This window comes from Archocentrus centrarchus, chromosome 9 (genome assembly GCF_007364275.1).
Source record: "Archocentrus centrarchus isolate MPI-CPG fArcCen1 chromosome 9, fArcCen1, whole genome shotgun sequence".
NCBI lineage: Eukaryota > Metazoa > Chordata > Actinopteri > Cichliformes > Cichlidae > Archocentrus > Archocentrus centrarchus.
In genome coordinates, this window is record NC_044354.1 from 22078680 (window position 1) to 22105634 (window position 26955).

At 39.0% G+C, this 26955-nt stretch overlaps 1 protein-coding gene across 1 annotated transcript in view; it reads left to right on the top strand.

Annotated features, from left to right (window-relative positions):
- The window catches only part of si:dkeyp-14d3.1 (transmembrane protein 132C), a 145016-nt gene that overhangs the window by 16864 nt on the left and 101197 nt on the right, over positions 1-26955 (top strand). The window contains exon 2 of the mRNA XM_030737571.1: positions 7676-8561. Coding sequence (XP_030593431.1) covers positions 7676-8561 — 886 coding nt within the window. The remainder of the gene's footprint in view (positions 1-7675; positions 8562-26955) is intronic.

Sequence of the window (26955 nt, forward strand, 5' to 3'; positions counted from 1 at the left end):
TGGTCTCCTGATTTGGTGCAGTGTTAACATGATCACACTTTGAGAGGAAATTTTGCATAGAGTGCAAAAATCGCTCGGGAAATTGTGTCCGATCCTATTTGCTGTGTAACTGCTGCATCATTTCTACCCTTGCTGTGCTGTCTTCAGCAGGTGGTCAGAATGTCTTTGTTGGATTCGTGTCCACTTGTCCTTCTATCCTATGTGAGCTACCTCAACATTAAATGCTCCTCCGCCCTCACAAAGAGGCCAACTGTAGTTAGCCTGATTTACGATATCGTTTCGCAATAAAGACCAATGTGAGGGGAAAAGATTCATTAAGGAGCCCGGTTTATGTTTCGGAGAACCCCGGAGGGGCCGTGGGAATACTGATTGGCACACAGATGTGCGCTTGTCTCATCCTCCCAACCAAAGCCAAAAGCTCTCAGCCCCTTTCCCCTTGCACCATGTGCACTGGATTGCACAAAGGAGGTGCTGTTTTCTGCCTGCAGGATGCCCAGGATACTCAGAATTCTCGCCACTCAAATCTGCAGACTCCCGCTGTGATAAGACTATTCCAGACGTATCAGACCTCCTCGCAGCACCTGGAGGCCCTTCTCAATATCCCTTAATGACATCCCCACTGACCTTCCCAGCCACTAGCAGCACGGCCTATTTGAGTTCGTCTTTTCCATCCACAACTTTACCAAATAGGCCAGCGGCATTGCAGTGTTTACTCTTCATCGGTCAATACTCTTTAATCCCCAAGATGAGGCTTTCTCTCATGAACTCAAAATAGCTCATCCTCCTCCCCAGAGAAGCCACAGGCCCATTACTCTTTATTAGCTCTTAGCGTCTTAAATGTGGCCATCCATTAGAAGCGTGGCAACAAACATCCCCAACTGATCGAGCTCAGTAAGCTGCCAGGACACACACACCCACACTCATACGCTAATTTAAACTGACCCTTAATCAGAAATAATTATTGGGGAATGAAGCAGCTTGTGTCCGAGACAAAGAAGATTCACCTGCATAGCATCTTCCCATTGAAGATTTCCAAACTTTCTATTGTCTCCATACCTCCCTCCCCCATGACTCTCACTTACCAGCTCAGTAGTCTCCACAGACCTCTGCCTGAATGATTTCTTTTCTATGGAGGCTGACATGGAGTAATACCATACTGTGTCATATATTGATTCTTCTTCCAGTCCCTCTTTCTTGAATTTCTTAGCAGCTCAAAAGCATAAATCATCTGCAAATGATCCTCGAAGGAAATATTGTATTTATTATTCTTGACGCATGGTCACAAATTCAATAAGCCTTATTAATTGAACATGGTGAGAAATATGATGTGGGTAATTCAATGGGACTAGAGAGCTTTCTCTCATCCCTCACATTTAAGACTGTCTTGTTTGGCATTCAGGGCAAAGTCCAAGAATGATTCAGGGTCACAGTGAGGGTCAGGGAGAGTGTAATCGTAAACCTCGACAATCAGGGTTTCTCTGTCATTTTTGCAATGTGAGTTACTGTTTTTTATTCTTGGAAAACCACATGCAGGCCGCCAGCATCAGAAAACCGTTTTGTATTGGACTGTTGTGCAAGAGATGATTAAAAACTGAAATTCAGGGAACACAGTAACACCAACCTCTCCTCTGTTACTTTGTTCATCGTTATTCAGTATCTATTTCTTGAGTTTTCTGTCCTTGCTTCTTATTTCTTGACATCTTTGAAGAAGCTGAAAGACGAGCAAGGCCAGCCACCCAGGCAGCCATTCACTGCTGTGTCCACCCATATTATTACAGCCAGGAGTGGGCAGCAGGGACGTGTCCTCTCCTTCCCTGGTGTCCTCTATTGTGCCTCTTCATTTACTCAGTCTGTGTGAGTGTGAAAGCTGCTCTTCGCTCCGCTAGTCCTACTCCAGTGCTACATATCCTAGCACGGAGCCCCAGTGGAAGGATGAGTGAGTTTGTATGAGGCTGGGTATAGGAGGGGTGCTGCTTGGCTAGTTAGAGCTCATCTGGGACCTGGCTTTCTTACCTCTGCACAGCCACGCAGAAAGAAAACACTTCCGACCGTCACCTCAGAAACTAGAAACGTATGGTGACTGGGCATGCAAGAGTGGCATCAGATAAGTGACAGCCAAATCTATTGGAACTAAAGGTTTTTGGAAGGCTACCACATGTTGCACGTTGTCCACTGCCTCAGAGACTCGATTATACAGGAAATAGACCAGTGCTAAGATGATAAAGTTTGGATTTTCTTCCGCTGCGCTTTGCTATTGCCAGAACTAAAACTTAAAACTCTGTGTTTCAAATTTCTTGACTCTCCATCCAATAACTGTTGAGACATTTTGCTAAACCCCCCCCCAAAAATCTAACAATGCTGATGAAAGAAAGTGGTGGGCAAACCCGCTAACACGGCATCTGTGTAGGAAGTGGGAAGCAAACCAGTGGATGTAAATTAACAAAATGTTTACCTCATTTTGACTACGAATGTCTGTACAGGATGAAAGAGGTTAACTAACTCACAGATCACCAAAGCAAAGCACACCTAGAACTCCTAGCGTGACTAAGAAACGAAACACCTACTTATGAGCAGAAAAAAAGGTGCTTTTATCATTTCCAATTAAAAACTGGAAATGAAAAAAAAAAAACGGTGGTTCAGACATTTGAATTTAGAAGACATTCTGCCTCAGCGTTATGCGGGCAATCCTTTTACAATTTAATGCCACACAATTGGGAAATTTAATTATACATGATGTGGATCATGAAGTGTGTGCTGAAACAGACATTTTTCTCAGCTGAATTATCATGATTTTTCTTTGTCTTTGCATTTTTCCACCTGCTGAACGTTACGCGTATCTCTCATACCCCCCGACCCGAAGGAAGAAGAAAGAAATATGGTTTGCAAATTTTATGCCTTTAACATTCTGTATTAACATAACAATTACAGGAGCCCAGTTACAGCACTGATACTCTAATAGCTAGAGCACACTGTGATTATCGTGTGAAGCTTTTACTGTGATGTTTTACATTCACTTTTTCTCTTCTTGTGACCAAAAGCTAGAAAATGGAAATTGCTCTTTCTGTGGCCTACACACAGAGACAGGATTATGGTATTACTCCATTTCATGATATAAAAACAATTAAAGAAGACTTCAGTGGAATCTTTTTTTTTATTTGAGTTTTATTTAAGGTCATTTGTAGTGCTCCCTCAGACTGTCACAAAATAGAGGAAGAGTAATAAAACTTTTGCAAGCTGAAGCCAAAATCCAGCGGGAGAATTAAACTTCTTAAAAAAAAGAAACCCTCAGATATTAATCCTGCTGTCACGTCAACACTGGTTTGCTGTCCTGAATAGAGGGAGAATTAACTTTTCTGATGCTGCTTAAGGGTTTATTTCCATCAGTAAAACTCATCAAAACCGTGAAGAAAACGAATCATTTTTTAAAAGTTACTTGAGAATGATTGTGATAAGCATCTACAAATTGTAATATTGCGCAATTCTTATATTGTACAGTAAGACTACTGATTTTACTGCCTCTCACCTCCTTGTATCTTGTTCTAATGATTATGAATGATTTTTAAATGTGAGGTTTTGTGAAGGTCCTACTCTTGTTGGGGTCCTGTTCATTTATTTTATAGTCCAAATAAGGCCGTGCAACGTGGAACATGTTTGCCGCTGGATCTGCAGTACCTGCAACACTAAGATAGTGCACGCTGGATATACTGTTGTATCAAGTCTGGCCTCTGTTGCAAAGTGGGTGGAAAGTTGGTGACAGAAGGAACCGCAGCTTGGAGACGGTCCACACAGATTCCAAAAGAATTACTTTGTTAAAAAGCAGTGCTTCAAGCAGTATTCTCTCAGGGTCCAGATATCTGAGTTACATCCCTGCTGCACACACACACACACACACACACGCGCGCACACACACACGCACACACACACACACACACAAAAAAAAGCACTACTAGAGTTTGAAAAGTAGGGTTGTACTGTGTTCAATTTCTCCTCATTGGAACAAAGGAACAAGTGATTCATCTTGAAATAGCTTTGTGTGATTTATTAATTCCGATCCACGATGCAGGCTTGCTGATTCTCATTATTTTGGATTTGGGTTGGAGATTTTCAGACTTTATTTGGCTCGAGGTAGGATTATTTTCCAGTTTATAAATTCATTGTCAGTTTCCAGGCGCTGGTACTAAACAAGGTTTGCATGTTTATGCTTCCACAAGGTGAAATAGCACATATGCTGCAAACGCTCATGGTTTTTAAGGAAGATGTTGCACTACATGTGACACGCAGCTGATTTTTGAGTGTCAATTTGAATAACTGGAATAAATGGTGTGTTCATGACACAGTGATGTTGATGCAAACATAAAATAAAAATCCTAGTTTGTTTGAAATTTCCATATTTTTCCGCCTCATTTCATCCTTTCCAGCAGACTAGCTAATTTAGTTAATGCACAAGATTTCCCTCATTGCTTTTATTTAAACAGAATTCTTGGTAAGCATGCTCAATAGTTTAGTGCTTTCTTCCTTAAAGCGTTGTGCTGCTTTATTCACAAGCCCCTTAAATTTGGGATTCTCGTGTAATAATTCGACTGATTCATCTCGTCTGCTTCTTGTACGACCAAAAGCAGCTTTGCTGAACTTTAATTTAATCATTTAACCTTTTATACCCCTTTTCTGGAGTGTTATGTAAAATGTAAATAAAACTGAATTCAATGTTTTTCAAATACATGAAACCCCGTATTTAAGTGAAAACATTACAAAGAAGATAGATCAAATGTTGAAACTGGCACATTTAATTGTGGTTTTACAAGGTTACAAGGACATTTCCAAGCAATTTGAAGTCCATCATTCTACAGTGATAAAGATTATTCACAAGTGGAAAACATTCACAACAGCTGCCAATCTTCCCTGGAGTGAAAGTCCCAGCAAATTCACCCCAAGGTTAGACTGTGCAGTGCTCAGTGAAACTACCAAAAATGCAAAAGCTACATCTCAGACGCTACAGGCCTCAGTTAGCATGTTAAAGTTCACAACAGTACAATTTTTAAAAAGCTGAACAAGTATGGCTTGTTTGGAAGGGTTCCAGGAGAAATCCTCTTCTCTGTAAAGCGAACATGACAGCACAGCTCTGGTTAACAAACTGCATCTGAAAAAGAAAAAAAAAAAAAAAAAACACTGGACAATGTCCTTTGGACAGATGAGAGCAAAATGGAGATGTCTGGCCATAAAGCACAGCACCATGTTTGGATAAAACCAAACATAGCATATCAACACAAACAAGTTATTTGGTTATAAATCTTTTTGATGCATTTGAAATCCTTATCATTGCTCTGTGTGTGCAGTAGGGTTGTGAAAAATAATTTAAATAAAAACTGTGCTTGTAAAACAAACTTTGTGCCACTGTCAAAACTTTTGGCTGCGACTGTACTCAGTTTTTCACACACAGCTTCTGCATTTTGGCTTAAAAAAATGACACCATGTAATATTTTATTCATTAAAGTTTGTATTTACTTAATTTTAAAACCTGATGAAGACAAAGTCATTTTTTATTGCATCATGATTAAACCTGACAGATGGCGTTCTTTCTTTTTACCATGACTGTATGCTGCCCTTCAGATGACCTTTCCTGGGAAAGTTTTACTTATTTCTGGAACGCCACCGGTTGGCTTTCAAAAATCAACCGGACTACCAGGTTCCTTAATCTCCTAAAAGATGACATGATGCAACACATAATTGTAAGATAATAAGAATTATTAGACAAAAACATAACATTTCTCAGCTTCAACATTTGATATGGCTTAATTTCATATGTAATAAATAACTAATGCATGTAAATCAATAAATTATTTGGATGTTTTAGTTATTTGTTTACAGTTCATACAGCATTGCATCATTTTTTTAAAATTATTTTTTTAGAAACTGAGTTTTTGAAAAATGGACCAAAATGCAGCTAATTTTTTTTTTTTTTTAAACTTCCTGTACTCAGTCTACTGTTGCTGCACAGTGTCAAAGCTGGAAGGCAGTTAAAAACAAAGCTAGAGTCACCCAACATGTCTGTTTTCATGATTTAATAATGAGGAATGCACTGATGTATTTATATAAATGTATATTCCAAAGCAGTCCAGCATGTGTGTATATATATAAGCCCGTGTATGAGCACATTGTATTTCTTTTTGCCAACACTAAAAACATTAAATCAGATTTCAGCCTAGCGTGAGGAGAGGTGCTCAGTGGAAAGAGCTCTTTGCTCTCACCTTCTTTGAGACATGAGGGCTCAGTCAGGAGAGTGAGAGTAATGTTGCTATCCAGGAACCAGAGAATGAATTGGTCACTGTCTGGGCTATAAAGCTTTATTTCTGCCAGCAGTGTAATGGCACGTACACAACAACGCCTCATGCCAACAGCTGACACAAAGCTCCTGCTTGGTCAGGAAAAACACAAATTGCCCAACGTTGTTCTGCTGCGCGCAGGTCTGTGTCGCCCGCTGTAAAGACAAAGTCTTTACAAAATGATTCTTTAAGTAGGATCAGTTCTGCACGGTTTGAGGTTCTGACTCTGCCTGCTTCTGTCCATCCCTTAGTGGGAGAGCAGCACTAAGGCCGACAGGAACACCATGAATTCCAAATCCTTGTTTGATTTATAACCTGTTGGGATGTTTGATTTACAACGGTGATCAGCAGAAAGAATTCCTCCAGCAGCCAGCATGAGGACGAGAGTGTGCTTAAGGAAGTGTAATCATGTAGCCAATTGCTATTGAGAAGAAGGTCAAAGCCCACTCTTACTGTGATTAAAACCTTCTTTATGTGTTCTGTGCAGTTCTGCAGTCCCTCAGCCAGGAGGGCCATGGGGATAAGAATGGTACTCTCAGTCTCTGTGGACTTCTTGTGATTCGTAAAGCTCAACTATACGCTGGTTTAAATTATAATTATGATTATGGCTTTAGTCGATTTTATATGGATAACATCTCGTGGTGGGAACTTTATAGGCTATGTAATATTGATAAACGGAGAATCTGATGCTGCAGTAATTAAAGCACATGGATACTGTGGGCTTTACAGTGGTATTGTTGCAGCAAAATCCAGGAATATATAAAACGACATTGCATAATTTTACAGGCTGGAGACCAGAGGGGTATACTTTTTAATTAACTGTAAAAATTGTTGCTCATTATTATTTCTCATTACTGGTTAATTGGTTCATTGTTTTAGCACTAATTCTAACATGTTGCAGAGAAAGGCTCTGTCTCAGTAATCTTCTCAGATGTCTAAATCTCCTCGTTGTCCCTTTTCAGGCTTTTTAAAATATAATTACAGCACACAAGCATTTAATTCTTACAACCTATAGTAATTCCACTGCCGAGTGCCAACAACGCATACCGTAGAGTACAGTGAAGGATTTTAAATGTATGGTAACTGAATGCATTAGTACATTTTTAGAACTCAAAAAATTCTGGACTAATGAGTCAAAACTTTCATTGATCATAAGACCTTGTAGCCTTGCATGACTTACTGTATGTGATCTGTCAGAGAATATGCATCATTTTTCTTGATGTTTCAAAATGCTCTTTCTAGTTCCCAGTTTGGCTTTTTAGATGTCTTTTGATACCATTTTGGGAGCGTAAGTTAAAAAAATGCTTTTATTATATCCGTACACTGACTTTTGGTTTTTCTCTTCTGTCTTTTAGTAACCGACTGTCGAGTTTTAGAGGGGTTGCAGAGATATTCCTCCATCCCCACGTACCTGCCTGTCAACTATCAGCTGCTCAATGCTGACTTGGCATTTTTCCTGAAGGAGGCCAACCAGGACTTTATGAGGAACTCTAGCCTGGTGTCGCGGACTGAGCCCTTCTTCATCTACCAGGCCAGAAGTTTGCCCTCTATGAATGCTAGTTATGGGCCCCTCTCTGTGGAGCAGCCCGTCCCTTCAGAGCTCCTGCAGAGCCCGGGGACCTTTCCGACCTCTTCTCTATTTACCTTTAACTGGAAGGTGCAGACCTTTATCATGAATACCCGGATTCACTTGACCAAGCCCAAAGTCCAGGTGCTGTTTTATGTCGCAGGCAGGGACTGGGATGACTACAGTGCCATCGACAAGCTGCCCTGTGTACACATGTTTGCTTTCCATGAAACCCAGGAGGTACGTGGTACTTGCCAGCTGAGGGGGGAGCTGGGACTGTGTGTGGCTGAGCTGGAGCCACTGGCCGGCTGGTTCAGCCCACCGAGCGTTGTGCCAGGACGCCAGAGGAACCATGAAGTGTCTGAGGGCACTCCAGTGGAGCTCTACTATATGCTGCAGTCCACAGACGCAGGGTGCCACTCAGATGAGTCCAGAAAGGACAATTTCATCCGCACAAGCCAGGAGGGCCTGTTTGGTTCCTATACTTCAACACCTTTGAGGAGGATCGGTGGTGTGAGGCTCTACCAGAACCCCACTGATCCACCTCTTGCTGAACACAGGCTGGATAGCAACTTTATGGTCATGGTGCCAGCCACACCCATGAGGCAGAGGGAAACTGGCTCTGCTTTTATCACTGTGTCAGCCTACTCTCCCGTGGAGATGTTTACTCTCAGGTAAGAATGTATTTCTTTTTTTTTGTTGTTGTTGTTCAATAAAATGTCTTACTGAAGGTATTTCTGTCAGTCTTAGTCAGTGAGAGTCTACAGGCAGCGTCTCCCGACTCCTGTGTTATTCTTTCAGTCTATTCCTTCTTAAAAATGTGCGCATTATTCTTGCAAAAGATTAGAAAAGTATAAAATAAGTCCACATTGAAATGCTGGAACAGCTGGAACATGGCCGAATCTATTTTCCCTTCTTATCTCTCCCTGCTTGCTTCAGCTGCTTCATCTGTTCTTTCTGCCCTCTGTGGTCACCTGTGTCAGGTTTCATTGCAATATTTCTGCTCTCCATTTTTTTAAATTTTCTTAAGTCAAAACTGAAATAATGATTGATCTCATCTCATCAACGCCACCTGTTAACTGAGGTAAGCAGTAATTGCTGTGCTGCTGGACTGAATTGATCAAATCATTATTGATTGCGAAGTCAGCTGGCGACATTAATGTAACACACAGATTAATGATGACAACTTCATTTTGTGATTGGCCTTCACTGGAATAAAGAATAAACGATTGCAAAGAGGTAGAGGAGATTTGTCCTCTTAATTTAAGTTATTTTTGCAAGAGAAAGTATCAAGTAGCAACAAAACTCCTCGATATTTGTGGTAAAATAATTCATTAATCATTTTTTGGTCGGAAATGATGAAACCGGTCACCGAGAATCCAAAGGAATTTGAGGTCCATGCCAAAAAAACAAGCAATGTGAGGGCTGTCAGGTTATCGTTTTTTACCATGACCAGAAGAATTTATGAAGACATATTATCAGTCAGTGTTGGGGTTGTTACTCAAAAGAAAAAGTAACTCATTACTTTTCTTAAAAGTAGTGCAGTACATTACTTAATTACTCCCCAGAGCAATTTGCTACACTACTCATTACATTAGTTTTGCACTAATTATCAGTTAACAATCTAAACCTGAGGCTACAGTCCCACATACCAACACAAATCCCCGTCCTAATGAGAATGCACATACAAGCTTTCTTTTAGTGTATGAACACAAAACTGACAACACAAAGCAAAGATGAAATCCAGCCCAAAGAGACTCGCCACAGTGATTCTACTGTACAAATATGTATAGATAGATATTAAGCCAGCCTGACTGCTCGTCACTGCCTTGGTTACCTGTTGTAGTTCAGGCTCTTGGCTGCTGGGTTGGGCGCAGCATGTGCTCAGCTTTAACATCACTCTTGTGCTCTTTGCTAGCTTTGTGTTAGCGTGTTGTCTGTGCAGATTTCTCGTTTATGTTTTGTCTCTTTTTAGGCAAATCAGTTTCCCTCAAAATATGAGTGTAGCATGGTGATTGTACTATAACTAAATCAAAGTAATAAAAAATCCAAAAGGTATAACTTACTGGTTTACAAGTATCCACTGATTTACGGTTATTTAATGCCCTCTGACTGTGTCCCTAATTTATGTTGCATTTCGGACGGGCCAAACTTCATAGTAGGGATACATGATGCCAGAAATTTAGTAGCTGGCAGGATTGTTGCTGATTAGCACACTAATGTTACTATGAGGATGTTGGTTACATTATGTTGACTTAAACATTTATATAATGTTAACCACTGCAAATATTGTGCCTACAGTACTAATAAAACAAGTACCAGTGTGTTTTCAGAATGTTGGCATCAAAAGCTAAGGTAAGATAAATACCAGCTCTGGTGACATCCCTATTTATCATCTTCAAGAATCCAAAAAAGTTTATTTCCGACAATGCCTTTCACATTTGTTGTGACTTTGTGTGAGTAGATTGACATGTTGCAACAACACAATATCAGACATGTGATATGCAGTGCCCTCCAAAAGTAGACTGAAATTTTAGCTGCTGGAAGCTTTGAGATCAAAACAAGACAATGAGACACTTTCTGAGCAATCACTACGTTAAGATATATGAAAATAATACATAAGCCAAAGTGAAGCAAAGCCAGTTGTGTGTTAACATACCTTTAGACTATGTGCTTCCCATTCTATACAAGTAAATTAGGGTTTTCGTAGATTATATGCTTTATAAAATACACTTCTATGTTGCAATCACTATTTTTTTTTTTTTTTGCTTCTATTTCACCACAACCTCATAATTTTTCCAGGTAACCAAGCATTTCTTCAGTAAGTACAGGAAGAGCACGGTTATCTCTCAGAAATAGCTCGATTCAGTGAAGCTGCTGATAGGTACTAATTACAGTGAACAGATGAGACAAAATGATTTAGATAATTAACATGTGATGCAAATGAGGATGCCATTAATTAAAATGCATGTCCATTAGTGTAATGACTGAAGGCGATCTTAATCACGCTGGTTTAGAATTTACAAACCTCCAGAGATGCTCTAACAAGGGGTCAAGCCAATTTATCAAACTATATAAAAAGGAAAATAAACTAGGAGGAAAGCAATATTAAAACTGAGCATGCTAATGTTTATATCAAGCTCTAGCACTCTTAATTTATTTTTCCATTTATATACTAATATAAATCATTTTCCCAGCGAACAACAAAGATTCGCACAGCATGCTTTAGGAGCAGAATTGGAGCCGAGGTAAACAAGTTAACAACAGCTTGTGTTGTTTAGTTTTAACAAGCCAAAGAAAATTTCCAGATTTGCCCTTACCGTGCTTCATTTAATCGCCTACTAGTTGTCCCGAAGTGATAAGCATTGATAACTTTCTTTTTCCAAACTGAGAAACTCTGAATGATTTCTTTCATCAGTCAAATGAACAGGCCAGGCTGGCCACAGAGGCAATGCCTGTGGTGTTTTTTATTTGGCAGCGGAGCGCATGGCAGGCGCAGGTTGGCCATCTGAGAGCGACAGATATGGAAAGGACTCTGTGTGGTCCTAGGTGATAAGGCTGTCCTCATACATGCATTTGTTAGGACACTTAATCACCAGAGCGAGAAGACTTTGATCTCTATATTCACAACATCATTATCATTTGTGTACTGCGCACTCCTGTGTCAGCCATTGTTGGCTGTAACCGCAAAAGCAGAATGAGCGTATGATCCTGTGAAATCAGTCAAACAGACCCTCCGCTCTACATTAGTTTAGAATGTTTATTAGAGCCTCGCTTTTTAGAAACAAAATTCAGAGCTTAGTCCTGCACGTTCATAGTTTTATACGCAGTATTTGTATAAAAAAAAAAAAGCTTCTCTTTCTCTGTGGTTATGGATGAAAAATAAAAGGGCAAATTTGAAAGAAAGTTAAAATGGTCATTGAGCCCTTCAGTAATTCTTTCCTCTTCTCCAATTCAGTTTTCACCTTACTGTGCTGAAAGGTTCATGCTGTGATAGATATTATGCAATGAAAGCTAATTTCGCATATTTTTAATAGCCAATCATCCGGCCAATTTATTGCATTGTGAATGCACAGCAGGGTATGACTTGCTGGGGCATTTCTCTGTTGACATGCTACTTTTAATTTGATGGGTTCTGATTTGATTTGACCTCCTCTGTGTTAATAGGCTCTGTCACTCAGGAACTGGGAAGTTTTGCTTATTTTTTACTGTAGCTTACTTTCCTCAAACGTGGATAGATTTTGGTGTGGAGCATATCGTTGCTACTTTTAGTTACTATCATCAGTCATCCTGACATGAGCACATTTCTATTTCCTGTCCTCTCTCCCTTTGATAAGCCATCATCCTTTGGAGGAAAAATGAAAAGGTTTAAATGTCACATGAAAGAGGAAACTGCCTGAATTATTCTACAAAAAGACTACTATGTCTAACGTTTTTAAAAGCATTATCACCATCTTGCACGAACAATGTGGAGGTATTCAGTTTGGAGGACACCATGTTTAAAAATATTTCAGGGGGAGTGTAATTTACTTTGGAATAGAAGAGTCTTTACCAAAAGCTTATTTTGATTTGATGATGTAAGCAAGCTTTTATTTTGTGCCAGCTGTTGAATTAATGAAGACATACATCATCATCTTATCTTGAGTTATGACTGCCCACTGAATTAAAAAAAAAGTTAACTGTTTTTGGACAGTGTAGCCAATGACCGTCAACATATTTGTGAAAATATTAAACCATTTAAGGTACCAGAACCTACAAGCATTCCTGTCAAAATCTGAAGTAATGCAGGAAATACTTTTTCATAAAGAGAAAAAAACATAATTGTGTGTTTTGAATATGTTTAACGATCATAGAAAGGACATATAATGTAAAGTCTGTTTCAGTGTGTGTGTGTGTGTATGTGTGTTTTTTTTTTTTTTTTTTTTTTTTTGGGGGGGGGTCTCTGAAAAAAAGGAAGCCAAAGCTGAGGAATCACAAAACTGCAGTTCCTCTAGTGGCCACTTGAGGCTGGTTCCAAAAGTTAGTCAGTCCCCAAAGACTCCCAAATTTGCCCAAATTTAGAGTATTAAATACCATGTTTACAGTCTGGTACAAAACTAATTTAGTTTTGGTCTCTACGTATAGTTTCCCCTGTTTATAACAACCTTACGATGGGGGATTTTTTATAATTTATAATTCATCCACCTGGATTCTGAAGTTAGGGGTGTAGCCCCTTTGATTGACAGGTGGGTAGCTGATCATTTTCTGCTAGACCCCACCTGCCATGTACGTATTGCAGAGACTGAGGACCCAAATGCAGACACATGGAGGCAGGTGTAGAGAGCAAAAAAACAAAAAAACAAAACCCTTTATTAGGCAGAAAATAGAAGGCCAACAAAGTCCATCAAAAGTCCAAAACACAAAACAAACTGTAGAATCCAAACTCTTCAACAAAGGCAAACATCAGATGAGATGAGAAGAGATGAGGCAACAGACGCTGAGATGCTGAACAAAGGAACAACAGGACTATATGCTCACACACAGAGGGCTAATGGGGATTAGACACAGCTGGGGGGAAACAAGACACAGGTGCACACAATCAGCACAATCACAGGGGAGGGATAAAGAAGCTAAAACAAGACACAGAAGACAACTAACTAGCAAAGTAAACAGGAAGTAACAACAAATAAACAGGGAAGCTCTTACAGAAAAGTTAACATAACGTGAGGGAGCTCATAAACTCTAATACAAACAGTAACTGGAACTAACAAATAAAGACTCAAAATACTAAAGAAAATACATGAAAAAGAAAATGCAAACAACAGACAAACTAATTTACATCCAAAAAATTCAAAACTCTCAGTCTAAGACCCAGGACCATCACCACCACCACTAAATGAAGGTACTGAACGTGATCTCTCTGCCGTATTTGTACTGCCGATGCACTTTTATTTTCGCTATCTGACAAGTTTGTTCTACTGTGGGCTGTGCGGTACAGACCATCCAAGAAGTTTGTGCTTCAGTTATGGTAAAATTTCAGGATTTTATTAATCAGTTGTTTAGCTCTAATAAGCAGATATGTGCATCTCTGCGGAGCACCCATAGTGTTTATGGATGCAGTTTGCTAACTAGGCTGTCTGGCAATAATAATTAGCTAATAATCTCTCATCCAGATATCATAAATTGTGGCTCCGAACAGCTAACATGACAGTTTCAAAAATGATAAAGTTGGAGCATTAAAAATGTGGAGTCCAAAAACAATATCTATATCCATCTTTAAAAAAAAAAAAAAAAAACAGTTTATGGTGCAGGCGTGTGTGAGTGTGCACAAATTCTAATAAAATTTTGAAATTCTCCCAGCTTGCTTTCAACATATTTAATAATTCCCACTGAGATTAAAACTGCTATTGTAATGAGTGTCTATAGCAGGACTTTTGAGAGAATTATGAAGCAGAAGCAAGCCACATTGGCTGAAACAAAAGCTACCCACATTACTGTTAACATACTGTATTGGCATTGAGTGTCAATATCTCAGAGGTGCTCCAGAAGACATGCCACAGGACGTGTGGCTAACACAGCACTAACTGTATTGTGTGAAGAAGGGGAAAAAAAAGCAACATTCTAATTGAAAGTAATAGGCAGTAATTAGATGCCACAAAAAGAAATCTGACAAAAGAAACTAAAAGCACTATAAACACAATTACTGGGAGACAGTTTTGACTGCAGCTGAACAATTTTCTGGGTGAAACTCTGTTCTAAGTGGCAGTCATGCTGTTGCAACTCATCAGAAACTGTAAGTCATCATCCAACAAAAAGCCATCATCCAGTAAACACATTCTAGTAAGTGTAATATTGCCTTTTCATTACACCACAAACTAGTTATTTACATCAAGATTAAGGCGTTTACTCCTCATGCAGTTGCTTCATTTGCAGATGATACAAAGGTAGAGACTGTAACCTCCTTGACGGTTCAAAATGTGTTGTGAATGTTAATTGGTATAATCAAAGAATAGATTGTTGTGAGCAAAGCTGGATTAAGCGGGATTAACTATTTGATTACTATGGATTCCATAGCTGTACGCCTACTTTAATATACCCCTGCTTTGTCATGAGAAACTGTTTCAAATCATATTCATCCAAAAGGCTGTTTTATCATGTACAGGAGTCACTGTTTGCAACGTCTCAAAGACATTTGCGCACACTAGCAGCCTTTTGTGAGGGAGAGTCAAATGAAAGAAAAGACATTGAAAAGGCACTTTAAAGTCATTAAATTTAATATGCCAGTAATGTATAAGATGAAGTCATTATCATAATATGTTTTCTGGCATCACTGTGCAAGCTACTTAGTTTGTTATGTGTCATTGATAATTCATCATTATCTCTCAGTATTATATGCTTCATATGCAAATCAAATGCAATGAAGGAAATTATTTTAAAGGATGTTTTCCTCCTGCAGTCTCTAGCAGTATAAAGTGAGAACCCGGAGCACAAAAGGAAATTGCTCTCTTTTCTGTCTTGGTGCAATGCTGCCATACAGAATGAGTCACTGTATGGTGAGGGCTATTACATGTACATTGTCCTACCTGCTGCACTCAGCCATGATTTTACCAATAGATAAGTCGATTTAAGTAACGCATTTCATGAGAGCAGAGCTTCTTTAATACGCATACCATCTTTCTCATGTCTCTGTGTGTAGACAGACAAAAAGTTAACTCGCTGCTGGAGGAACAAAGGATCACACGCTAGCATGACTGGTGATGGATAGGGACTGTTTTGTTATCACTGGAGTGGGGATTGGAGCTTGTCTTCTTATTTCATGCAGCGTTCATTGCAACATAGCCAGAGACTGCAAGACTGCACGTTGGCCACCGAATGTTTGATGCAAATGTAGCCTCACTTTTTTCTAATGCCACAACCCTTTTTTTTTTTTTTTTCCATTTTCATTTTCAAACTTGCAGCAGTCTTCAGCCTTCACTGACATTGCCTCGAGTGAATCGAGGTGCTCACTTGAGGCAATTATAAAATTTTTAGTGCAGTTCTCTCTTGGCTTTGTACAACTTTTTCAAACATGCAGTAGTACTTCATAACACCTGTAAGATGTGTAAAATGGGAGAAGTTCCCATTTAATACAAAGATAAAAAAAAAAAACTATTGCATGAATATCTAAAAATAAAGCAGCACTGGTACAATGTGTTTTGAAATTAATAGTTAAAAGAGGCAAAGAATTTAGGAGGGCATAGCTCACATTAAATCTTAGCTTGATATCATGGAGTCACCACAGAACAAATCAGACAGGAAATAACATGCTGCCAAATTTATTAGACACTTTAAATAAAGAGAGAGCTGCTCCTAGATGAGTAAATTTCACTACAGTACTCATCTGCCTTTTGATATTATAAAGAACGAGGCTTAAGAATGTGTGTATGCTATCTAGGAAAAGTGAGTTTTAAAAGTGGAACTAAAAAACCTGTCATAAATGTGTCATAAAGACTTTATATAGGAACCAAACGTTTTTATTTAAAATCCCATTAAGTCTTTGATATAGACATCATTATACACTCCCCTCCAAAAGTATTGGAACAGTGAGGCAGATCCTTTAATTTTTGCTGTAGACTGAAAACTTTTAGGCTTGACATCAAAAAAATCAATATGAGACAAAAGATCAACATCTCAGCTTTTATTTCCAGGTATTTATATGTGGATCTGATACATAGTTCAGAAGATGAACCCACCCATTTTTCTTGTGAGCAAAAGTATTGGAACAGATAAACTTAAAATAGATTAAAGTAAGGCGAAGTTTTTAGTTGAAATACTTTGCTTGCAGTAACTGCATCAAACCGGTGACCCACAGGCTTGACACAATATAAACTTTTGCAATCTTCTTTTGTGATACTTTTCCAGGCTTTCACCATGGCCTCTTTCAGTTGTTTGTTTTGGGCGGTTACTCCCTTCAGTCTCTTCTTTAGCAGGTAAAATCCTCTATAGGGTTTAAGTCTGGAGGTTGACTAGGCCAGTCTAAAACCTTCCACTTCCTGCCCCTCATTAACTCCTTTGTAGTTTTGGCAGTGTGTTTTGGGTCATTATCGTGCTGCATGATGAAGGATCCCCAAATCAGTCCGGTTGCATCTTTTTTTAAACTGAAAGAAAAAAATGTTTCTGTAGACTTCTGAGTTCCTTGTACTGCTGCCAACATAATCAATGAAGATTAATGAGCCCGTCTGAGAAGAAGCCATGCAAGCCCAAGCCATGACATTACCTCCACTGTGTTTCACAGATGAGCTCGTATGTTTGGGAGCATGAGCAGATCCTTTCTTTCTCCAAACTTTAGCCTTTCCATCACCTTGGTAAAGGTTCATCTTTGTCTCATCAGTCCATAAAAATTTGTCCCAGAATTTCTGAGACTTGTCTCTGTACCTCAGCAAATTCCAACCTGGCCTTCCTCTTCTTCTTGCTAATTGAACTTTTGTCTCATATTCATCTTTCATATTCGTCTTGTGTCAAACCCAAATGTTTTCAGTCTACAGCAAAAATAATGGGATTGGCCTCACTTTTCCAGTGCTTTTGAAGGGGAGTGTATGTTGTTGTGGTTTGTTATAAGAGAATTACTTTGTTATTATAATTTTGTGCAATCAACAAATTAATTGTGTCCAAGCTGATATAAATTGCTTCAACTTGAGCTTGAGTGTTCCTCTGAAAACTGCTTGATGCACCTACTTTGGGTATCAAAGCTGTTGAAATGGCAGAGACTTGAATAAAATCGGTTGCAGTGATATGAAATTTGAGGTTTTCATCCGTGCAAAGGTAACTGTTTGTTATATTTGTTATCCGTGTTTCCTCTGTGTGGCAGCTGGACTACAAAGTGTGTATGAATTCTTTGTGTGCGTGTTACACAGATGTGTAGCGGGTGCAGGTGTGTACACTTGACTGAGTACACATGACTGAATGTCTCAGCTGTGTGCCAGCCAGATAAACACTGCTGATCTTCTGCATGCAGTTTGTTTAATAGTGTGCCTCCCATGGAGAACATCCTACCAAACACTTGTTTTCGAACAGATTTCAATAAAGCTGTCAGCCTTTTGCAATAACACTGGGCATCCATTTGTTCCTGTGTGTGAACAGGAGTGTCTCTGCACATGTTTGTGTTAGTAGGTGAGTGCTTGTGCCTGTAGAGAAGTGTTTGCGCATGAGCACCCTGCTATGCTCCCACCGTTAATGCCAAAAGAGCTACGAGTGGCTATGATGGAATCAATTTGCATCTTCTTTAAAAGGCAGTGCATCAGTGAACAAATTACCTACCACCACGCTTCATTATGTGTACTGATGGACAACACTGACTAATGTATGCAAGAACCAGTGGCCTAAAATATCAGCTGTGGTGAGATAGCACAAAATCATTACGCTGAAAAGGGTTAAAAACCTGATCTGAGGTAGGTTATTATCCAAAATACTGTCTTTGAAAGTGTGGAAAGTGGGGTTATTTTTCCAAAAGGCATCATTTCCTTTATATTACATTTTCTACTACAAAAATTTAACAGTAAGTACAATCTTTCTGGGAATAACAGAGAAACACTCATTATTCAAAAGGGGCATTTAGAAAGGTCCAAAAGGTCACATGCAGTTAATCAGTCAGAAATAAGATCAATAGCAAACCACAAGATAGACACGAGATAGCTATAAAGACAGGTAAGATAATAACAATATAACAAAAGACAGGATCACTGTGGAGTGTTGGCATACAGGGGGCTGGGAGGGAGGTGGCGGTGCAGGGTTGTAAAAGGCTGGTGGCACAAAGGTAGGAACTAGTATTTCAAAATAAAACATGAAACCTGAAAGCACAAAGGACTGCTCTGCTGCTACAAAGTATTTATTTAAAACATTTTTAGAGACATTGCTATAAAAAACACATGGCATATTTATTACGTAAGGATGCTTATTATTGTGGCACTTAGAATTAGAGTTTAAACTGTAATTCTGGGCTGCAGACAATGCAACGGTGTGTGTGTGTGTGTGTGTGTGTGTGTGTGTGTGTGTGTGTGTGTGTGTGTATGAGAGGAAAAGCACTGTACAGTAATATAGTATTAAAAGCACTGTATCAATGTGTAAATGCTTTAAAGGTTCGTGTTAGCAATCTTATCAATATCACAACTCTGTCATTAATATACACTATATTGGCAAAAGTATTCGCTCAGCTGCCTCCACATGCATATGAACGCTTTTTTAACTGTCTTGTTCATTTTATTTCACGTCTTCAGCAAAGGCTCAAGTTTGGTTTTGTGTCAAATTGTTAGAGTTACTGTTACAGTACAAAGTTTTTGTTGTGTTTTATGCATGAGGTTTATTTTAGTATAAAGGGTGCAACCACGAAAAAATGTGGTATTCACTTAATAGCATTACCTAATAGCATTAGCTTCAGTGCACAAGCACAAACAGAATATATATGGAATAATGTATGTACTGTTGATGTTTCTCTAGCTTTGAAACACACAGAGACAAACTAAAAGAGCAAGGGATTCAAAAACATCACACCCTGCTAATAACATGCATATGAATTTGAGTCACATCCCATTCTTAATCCATAGGGTTTAATATGATGTCAGCCCGCTCTTTGCAGCTATACCAGCTTCAACTCTTCTATGAAGACTTTTCACAAGCTTTAGGAGTGTGTTTATGGGAATTTTTGACCATTCTTCCAGCAGCACATTTATGAGGTCAGATGCTAATGTTGGAGGAGAGGTCCTGGCTCTAATTCATCCCAAAGGTGTTCTATCGGGCTGAGGTTAAGACTCTGTGCAGACCAGTCAAATTCTTCCACACCAAACCTGCTCATCCATGTCTGTATGGCCTTGCTTTGTGCACTGGCGTGCAGTCATGTTGGAACAGGAAGGGGCCATCCCCAAACTGTTCCCACACAGTTGGGAGCATAAAATTGTCCGAAATGTCTGCTGGAGCATTAAGATTTCCTTTCACTGGAACTAAGAGGCTGAGCCCAACTCCTAAAAAACACCCCCACACCATAATCCCCCCTCCACCAAGTGGCATCCTACCACGGTACCACGCTGGAATTCACTGAGCTCCCGAGAGTGACGCAGTCTTTCCCAAATGTTTGTAGAAGCAGTCTGCATGCCTAGGTGCTTGGTTTTACACAGCTGTGGCCATGGAAGTGATTGGAACACCTGAATTCAGTGATTTGGATGGGTGAGTGAATATAGTGTACAGGAGGGGAATCTGATGGATTATAACTGAATATTTCATTAAATTAATGTTTAAATGCACATAATACAGTTGTAGTTTCTATTCTTTCAGCTGTAGCTCTAATGATGTTTAATTATCTGAGAGGAAGAGTAAATATACAAACATAGAATTCAAATGCAGGCTTAGACTCGGCTGCATATGAATTTGATATGAAGCCCACAAGTACAAGTAGTTGCTCTGTTTTAGGATCTTATATTAAAGATCATAGAACAATGAAAATTGTTGTAAATTTATTTGCAGCCAACAGGAAAAAAAAAAAAATCAATCAAGCAATGGTTTAGTATAAGAATCTATATTTATTACTGATGCTCACTGGAGTAAACACAAAGATGTTAGATGCTGTTAAAAACGTCAAACCCTCCTTCACTCCGCACACAGATGTGCGAGGAATCTTCGAAGGATGGTGGTGCTATTTTCCTGAGAATTGATTGGTCAGTAGGTGGTGATTTCACACCTGTTGATCTCTAATCTGGAACCATGGTAACTTAGGCTTGCAGAATAAGTTACCATGGTGATATACCCAGGAAAGAAGTGAGCCACCTTCTTAGTAAAAAAAAAAAAACCCAGAGTTAACCCTGAAGTTACCCAGATAACATGAAATCCTCTACAGCCCTGTGATTTGTTGGCAGGCTATGATTTCTAACTGCTAAAAAGCTTTTATATATATCTTAAGCTTTTTTGTAATTCATTTTATTCTTTTATTCCTTTATTGTTTTAAAAATGACCCTTGTTTTGATCGGATGTGAAATCCAAGCAAAAACTTAAACACTACCCCAAATTTACATTCAAACAGGTTATATGTGGCTTTATGTCATGTGACCATATGCCCAACCCATCCTTTCTGGTGCTTGACTGGTGGATATGTATGATTTTTTTTTTGTTGTTTTTTTTTTTTTACCCAGTACATATGCTGTTTAGATTATAGATGCAAAGTGCTGTTTCTAATTATTGTTTTGTGTTTCAGTTAATGTGCCAATTATTTTTTCAATTAATCTCTTTGCCTGTGAAACGTCTGACTATTCGAGCATTAAACACATCACAATTCACAATTTCTTATATCCCAAGGTTTGCATCTTAGGAAAACGGTCTCTCAGATATTCATTTACAAGGATATAAAAAGTAAAACATGGGAACATGGAGATTAATTTTCTGTAGTCTGCCTTTACTTTATCATCTGGTTCACATGGGACAAAAGTGTCAGGATATTTGCTTCCAAATGTCTTTGTGTATTAATTTGCACATCAACAAAGTCACTGATTCTCTTAAATCTTCACACCATAAACAATACACACTGGAGTAAAGACAGAGAGAATGGCAAGTAAGGTCCTCTTAAATCATGTTGTATCAGCTCCAGGCTTGTAGCTGCAGACCACTAATGGCTGAAGAGAAAAGTCCCAATAAAACAGAAATAAATGAGCATCAGCGGAGGTTGAGAAATAGAAAAGCACTGGGAGACCTCCTCTTTTCACATAAGACCCCAACATGCAGACCAAGTCAGTGGTCACATCCTCATATCAGATTCATTATAGTCCAATTTCATTTGAAAGCCATCATCCCTAGCAATAAACAGGCACTGAATCAGCAGCTGCTGGGGTGCTTCTGCAGGGGAGAGCATGTGATGAAAGAATAAGAAAATGCCTTGTCATTTGTTGGCAGGCATTGAAGCCATAAGCTATTTTCCTAAAACAGCTTATCCATTTGAAAGTGAAAGAAAGAATCACTCTGGGGAACAGATATAGATGATTACGATGAAACGTATCTGAGAAAGCAACTTCAAACATGCATTAAATAAATCTTATCAGATGTGTCTGTGTTGTTGTGAATAATTTCTTTGTAGTTTGTTTATATTTAGCCCTTGAGAGGTTTCGGTGTGATGTGGCAGCTGACCACAGGTAACTTTTGTGTTTCCAAAAACAGTCTTCTTTCCTGTTGAGGTGGTTAATAGTGTCAACAGCAGAGAGTTTGTTGAGCCCCCTTGGAAGTGGTGATACGCGCTCCTGCAATAGAAAAAAGAATGAAAGGTAAATAAATGAATAAATGTATGCATTTCCACCGATGCGCAGCTCTAGCGAATTTAAAAGAGCTGATTTATTTTTATGTAGTGAAGAGTCTTCTGGTGTGTTCAGTATGCATTACAGCGGGTGCTACAAGGTGTCAAACATCACCCTGTCTTGTGCTGAGTTTGCTGATTTAAATTTGTCTCATTAACTTTGCTAGATTTTTATTAGCTTGTAGAGAAGGTGGCCTTGGCTCACTGAGGTTCTGTTAACAAACACGGCTGCCAAAAGCTGGGTACACTAAGAGGCAGCAGTGCTGTTAGAGAGCAGAGCAGAGGGATACTAAACTCCCACATATAGACCCCATTGTTCCCACACTCCACGGAGGGACTCCTATTATCTGGCTGGGATACTTCTGATGGCCCCCTTAGTGAAAATACAGGCTTGTAAACCAAGGAATGGCTTTCATATATAGACCATATACCACTGGATGTGTGATGAGATTACATCATATAGTTTTTCATGTTCCATTCAACAGCCCGAATGTGTTTATTGGCCAGTAAAACTTATTTAGAATGAAACATAAATGTATAGTAAAGAACATAAAGCTCTAAGCTATAGAAATCTATACAGCATCTTCTCTGCTGGCGTGTGCAGGCTGCACTTTCAACCTTATAGTGTCCTCTGTGGACAACTCTGTGGCTAGCACAGATCCAGGTAGAAGAAAGGAGTTTCATTCATTTTATCATCATCCGATTATTGGTATATTTTGTGAGGTGGTGCACATTACTGGGTTGGGAGTCACATAGTCCAACAACCTGTTTTTTTTTTCCACAGGGAACATCAATCCTGTGTAGCTGCGTGTGGCCAGACAAACACTTTGAGATTGGGTAATTGCAGGGATTTGCTGGTTGCCTTGGGTGTTTGTGGAGCCCATGCAAGAATCATATAATGGGCTTTAAGATGTCTCTCCAGTGTGCATTCAAGATCCTATCACAACATGGGAGAATTTGAACTTGAAGGCAAGCTTTGCTACGCTTCTGCCTGCATTTCAGGCAAAAACACTGCAGCCTGTAAATAAGTTGAGTGAATCTGTTCTGTTTAGTTGGGATGCGGTTATGTTTCTCCTAATGAAAAGGACAGCAAAGAAAGCAAACGCACGCAAGAAAGCACCAAGCCAATTCAGTAAATGTCCTAGTGACAATTAAGACACAAATATCACACGCTCTAGACTCTACGACAAACTCTGTATTAGTGAATAATTTTATGCTTGACTTCCACAGAGCTCTCTTAAAGATGATGTCTCTTCCTGTTCAGTTTACTGGTTACATTTGTAACCACCTTGTCCAAATGTTACTCGTAAAATTAGCATGTTTTTTTTGAATGTCGACAAACATGAAATACATTAAATCCCACAATAAAATATCCTGCTAGAAGGCTAATAGAGGCCAAGCTCTCGCTACTGATGAATATATTGACAAGAACAGAGCCTCAGAGATCACAATACATTTCCCGCTCCCTACATTATACATGCAGCGGTAATTATGTCTTTGTAGAATGACTGAATTAAATTACAATAATTCCTTCTATCTGTTATTCAGTGCTAATTAACTGGTAGGTTTTATCCAATCCACTGTCTTTTACTTAGACTTTCCTTTTGCCCCTCTCACTTTTATTCCCTTCTAAGCATAAACATGATCAAAGCAGTTTTCTTATAATTAATTACAGTCTCTAAGCTACATCCCATTTTAGCCTGTAGTTTCATGTTTAATTTAGGGTCAGTAATTCATAGATTCTTCCAAGCTTATAGTAGTAGTTTTAATATTACATTTTGACTTTAATCTTGCTGTAAAGTAAATTATATTAATATTAGGAATAAGGAATTAAGTGACAATGACAGGCACACACACACACAACCCTCTGATCAAGCCCATTATATAACACATTTACTGTTTTAAGATTGTACTAAAAGATCATGCATTCATTGCCCTCATGATGACCCTAGAAGTACAGGATATCCCGCAGGCTACACCCAACCCTTATCTCTTTGGCTCAGTTTGACTGTATTGTCCATTAAACTGTAAATGATGCTCAGCTTATTAGCAGTCGGGAAGTACAGAGATATGATTTAATGCTGTTTCTTGGAGGGAACACAATAAGACTAAATTGAATGGTTTCCTTATTCACTTTCATGGACTTTAATGTGCCCTTAAAACTCTGTAATTGGCACTGTAACTGGTCATATTATATCCTCCCTGACACTTGTAGCCACTTGTTCATTGACAGTGGCTAATTATCTCACATGGCTGCATTCTGGAGGTTATGGGATGTAAATAAAAAGTAGTCAGCAGTTAGAAACATGGTGATTCTCAAAGGGTGCCTCACTCCTCTGTTCTTCAGACATGCAGCTAAGAAGAGATGCCAGTAAAAATTATGGGACTATCCTTCCACTATGTATAAGGACTCATTTATCACTATTAGTAGTCACAAATTTGGAAGACTTAAGGCCATATTTTTGCATGCAGATGCTTTAATAAATTATTTAGAAGCCTTAATTCTAAATAGCCCCATGACAGTATTTTCTTAAGGGGATATTTTTTAAGTAAGTTAGATGAGAAGATCAATGTGACTTTCATGTCTTTACGCCAAATCAGATGCCAGATATAGCCAAGCTCAGCATGGGTGGAAACTGCTACTGTAGCTCATCTCTGCTCAAAGATAACAAAACACTTAGTGTCCTGATGAAGCTCATTAATTAGGATGGTATCCTGTTCATGTAATCCTCATAAAAATAATACATTGTGTTTAAGGGTTGCCATGTTTATCACTGTATCCCTGGCCTGCATGGAGTCTTGCTTTGGGTTTTTTTTTGATCATGTTTTTCACAGATGACCTTGAGTTCGGTCTCACTGGTTTAACCATTGCACCGATGACACTTGAAAACAGATTTATGTGTTGCAGTGTTTTTACTCCTCAAGCTACAATTGAACACTTTGTATATCCTAATGCGTGACACAGATCCAAATGTCCCAAACAATGCAAATAATTTTAAAGCTAACTCTAAGAATCAGTCAGCTTTGTGATTTGCCCTTTCAAGAAGCATCATGCTGTGCAGTATATGAAAAGCCCAAGGACACTAGCTCTTCTGGGACCAAAATAATCAGTGTCTGTTGTATTTATTTATTTATGTATTTGATATGTTGATTTAAATTCCAGAAAGCACTTGAAGTCCAGCCAAAAGGCAAACAGGGACACTTTACATTTACAGTATTATGTCCATCTTACTGTGTTGATTTTTCAATACTTTTCTATAGTTTTTGCTGCCTGCTACCTTTTATTGTAAAACTTTGCATGCTATACCTAGTTTTATCTAGCTCAGGCAGAAGCACCGTGGTATTTAGTGTAGATGTGCCTCCCTTACCCTTTTTTCTGATCTCCAGATTGGATTTCTTTAGGTCAAAAAAAAACACTTTACACTGTCTGTCCTAATTCTGATGACTGCTGTGGAAAATCATGTCGCCAGAAACCACTTCAGATGTATTATTTACACAGGTCGCCCCCACAGTGTGCTGTAATTAGTGTGTATCTGGTTGATCCAGAGATCAGGACAGTCAAATGTCGCAGGAGCTCTGCTCTCTGCAGATAGAAATACAGCCCCCTGCGATCACAACCCCCTGTCACCACAGACCCCAAGCACAGGCCGTCCTCCTCAGATCCGTATCAAATCAATGGTGGCAGACACAGTGCCATTATACTTCCATACAGTAGGAAGATATCCCCTTCTTCCCTTTCTTGCTTATAGCTGCTTTGCAGTGGGAGTACCAAGCATGTTCTGAATGCCTAATACTAATCTGTCCTGACATTCAAATATATCACTTTCTATATGTATGCATGTGCTATACAACACCATGCAGTTATTCTGACACCATGCACTCAAATCAGCACTCACACCATCCCATGGTAATTAGGATGCCAGAAACCCTTTCTGTTAAAATGCAGTTCAAATATTTTAATTAAAAATAAATCACAAATACTTGCAAATCCGAACATGTCTAATTTTTCCATGTTTCCATAGCTACCGGCTCATCTCCAACCAGGAAGTATAATGGGATTCAGAGCTGTCCTTTTTTTGTGACCACTGAGTCACCCATTCATTCAAAACGCTGCTCTGTAATACAACGGATTAAAGAACATACTTAGGTAAAATCAGCTATAATTACAATGTCACCCACATTCGTGGCATCAGTTGGCTAACCCCCATCCAGTGGATATGGTTGCATCCTGTGATTTATGCCACAGCTCAACCTTTTCCTAATGTTAGGACTGTGAGTCAAAATGCAGGTAAGTTTTATTTGAAAATGATAAAAAGATAAAATAAAACCATCTGCCTCTTGGTGGACGTAAACTGAAAGAATCAGGAGTTTACCAAATGTCAGGAGGACCCATGAACGTCTAAATAAAATGTCATCGCAATCTTTCCAGATATTGTTGAGATGTTTCATTCTAGTTTCCATCCCTAGAGCCAGTATGCCTCTACTATAGAATGGCTTAAAATTATTTATTCTGCACCACTTCCAGTGAAGGAATTGGTCCCCATTATGGAACGCTCCATGCTGACTCTTTTAAAAAATGTGACAAAGCCCCTGCTCACAGGGCCACAACAGTTGCATGATAAAGGAAAACTGCAACACTTCTTTACCTCCCCAAAATCAACAGCAATAGCTGCTGGAGAACAGCGGTGACTTGAGGAACAAAAAAAAAAAAATGTCATCAAGGAAGACGAGTGCTCATACAAGCTGCCTCAGTGATTAAAATGACAATCTGTTTGTGCTCACAGCTT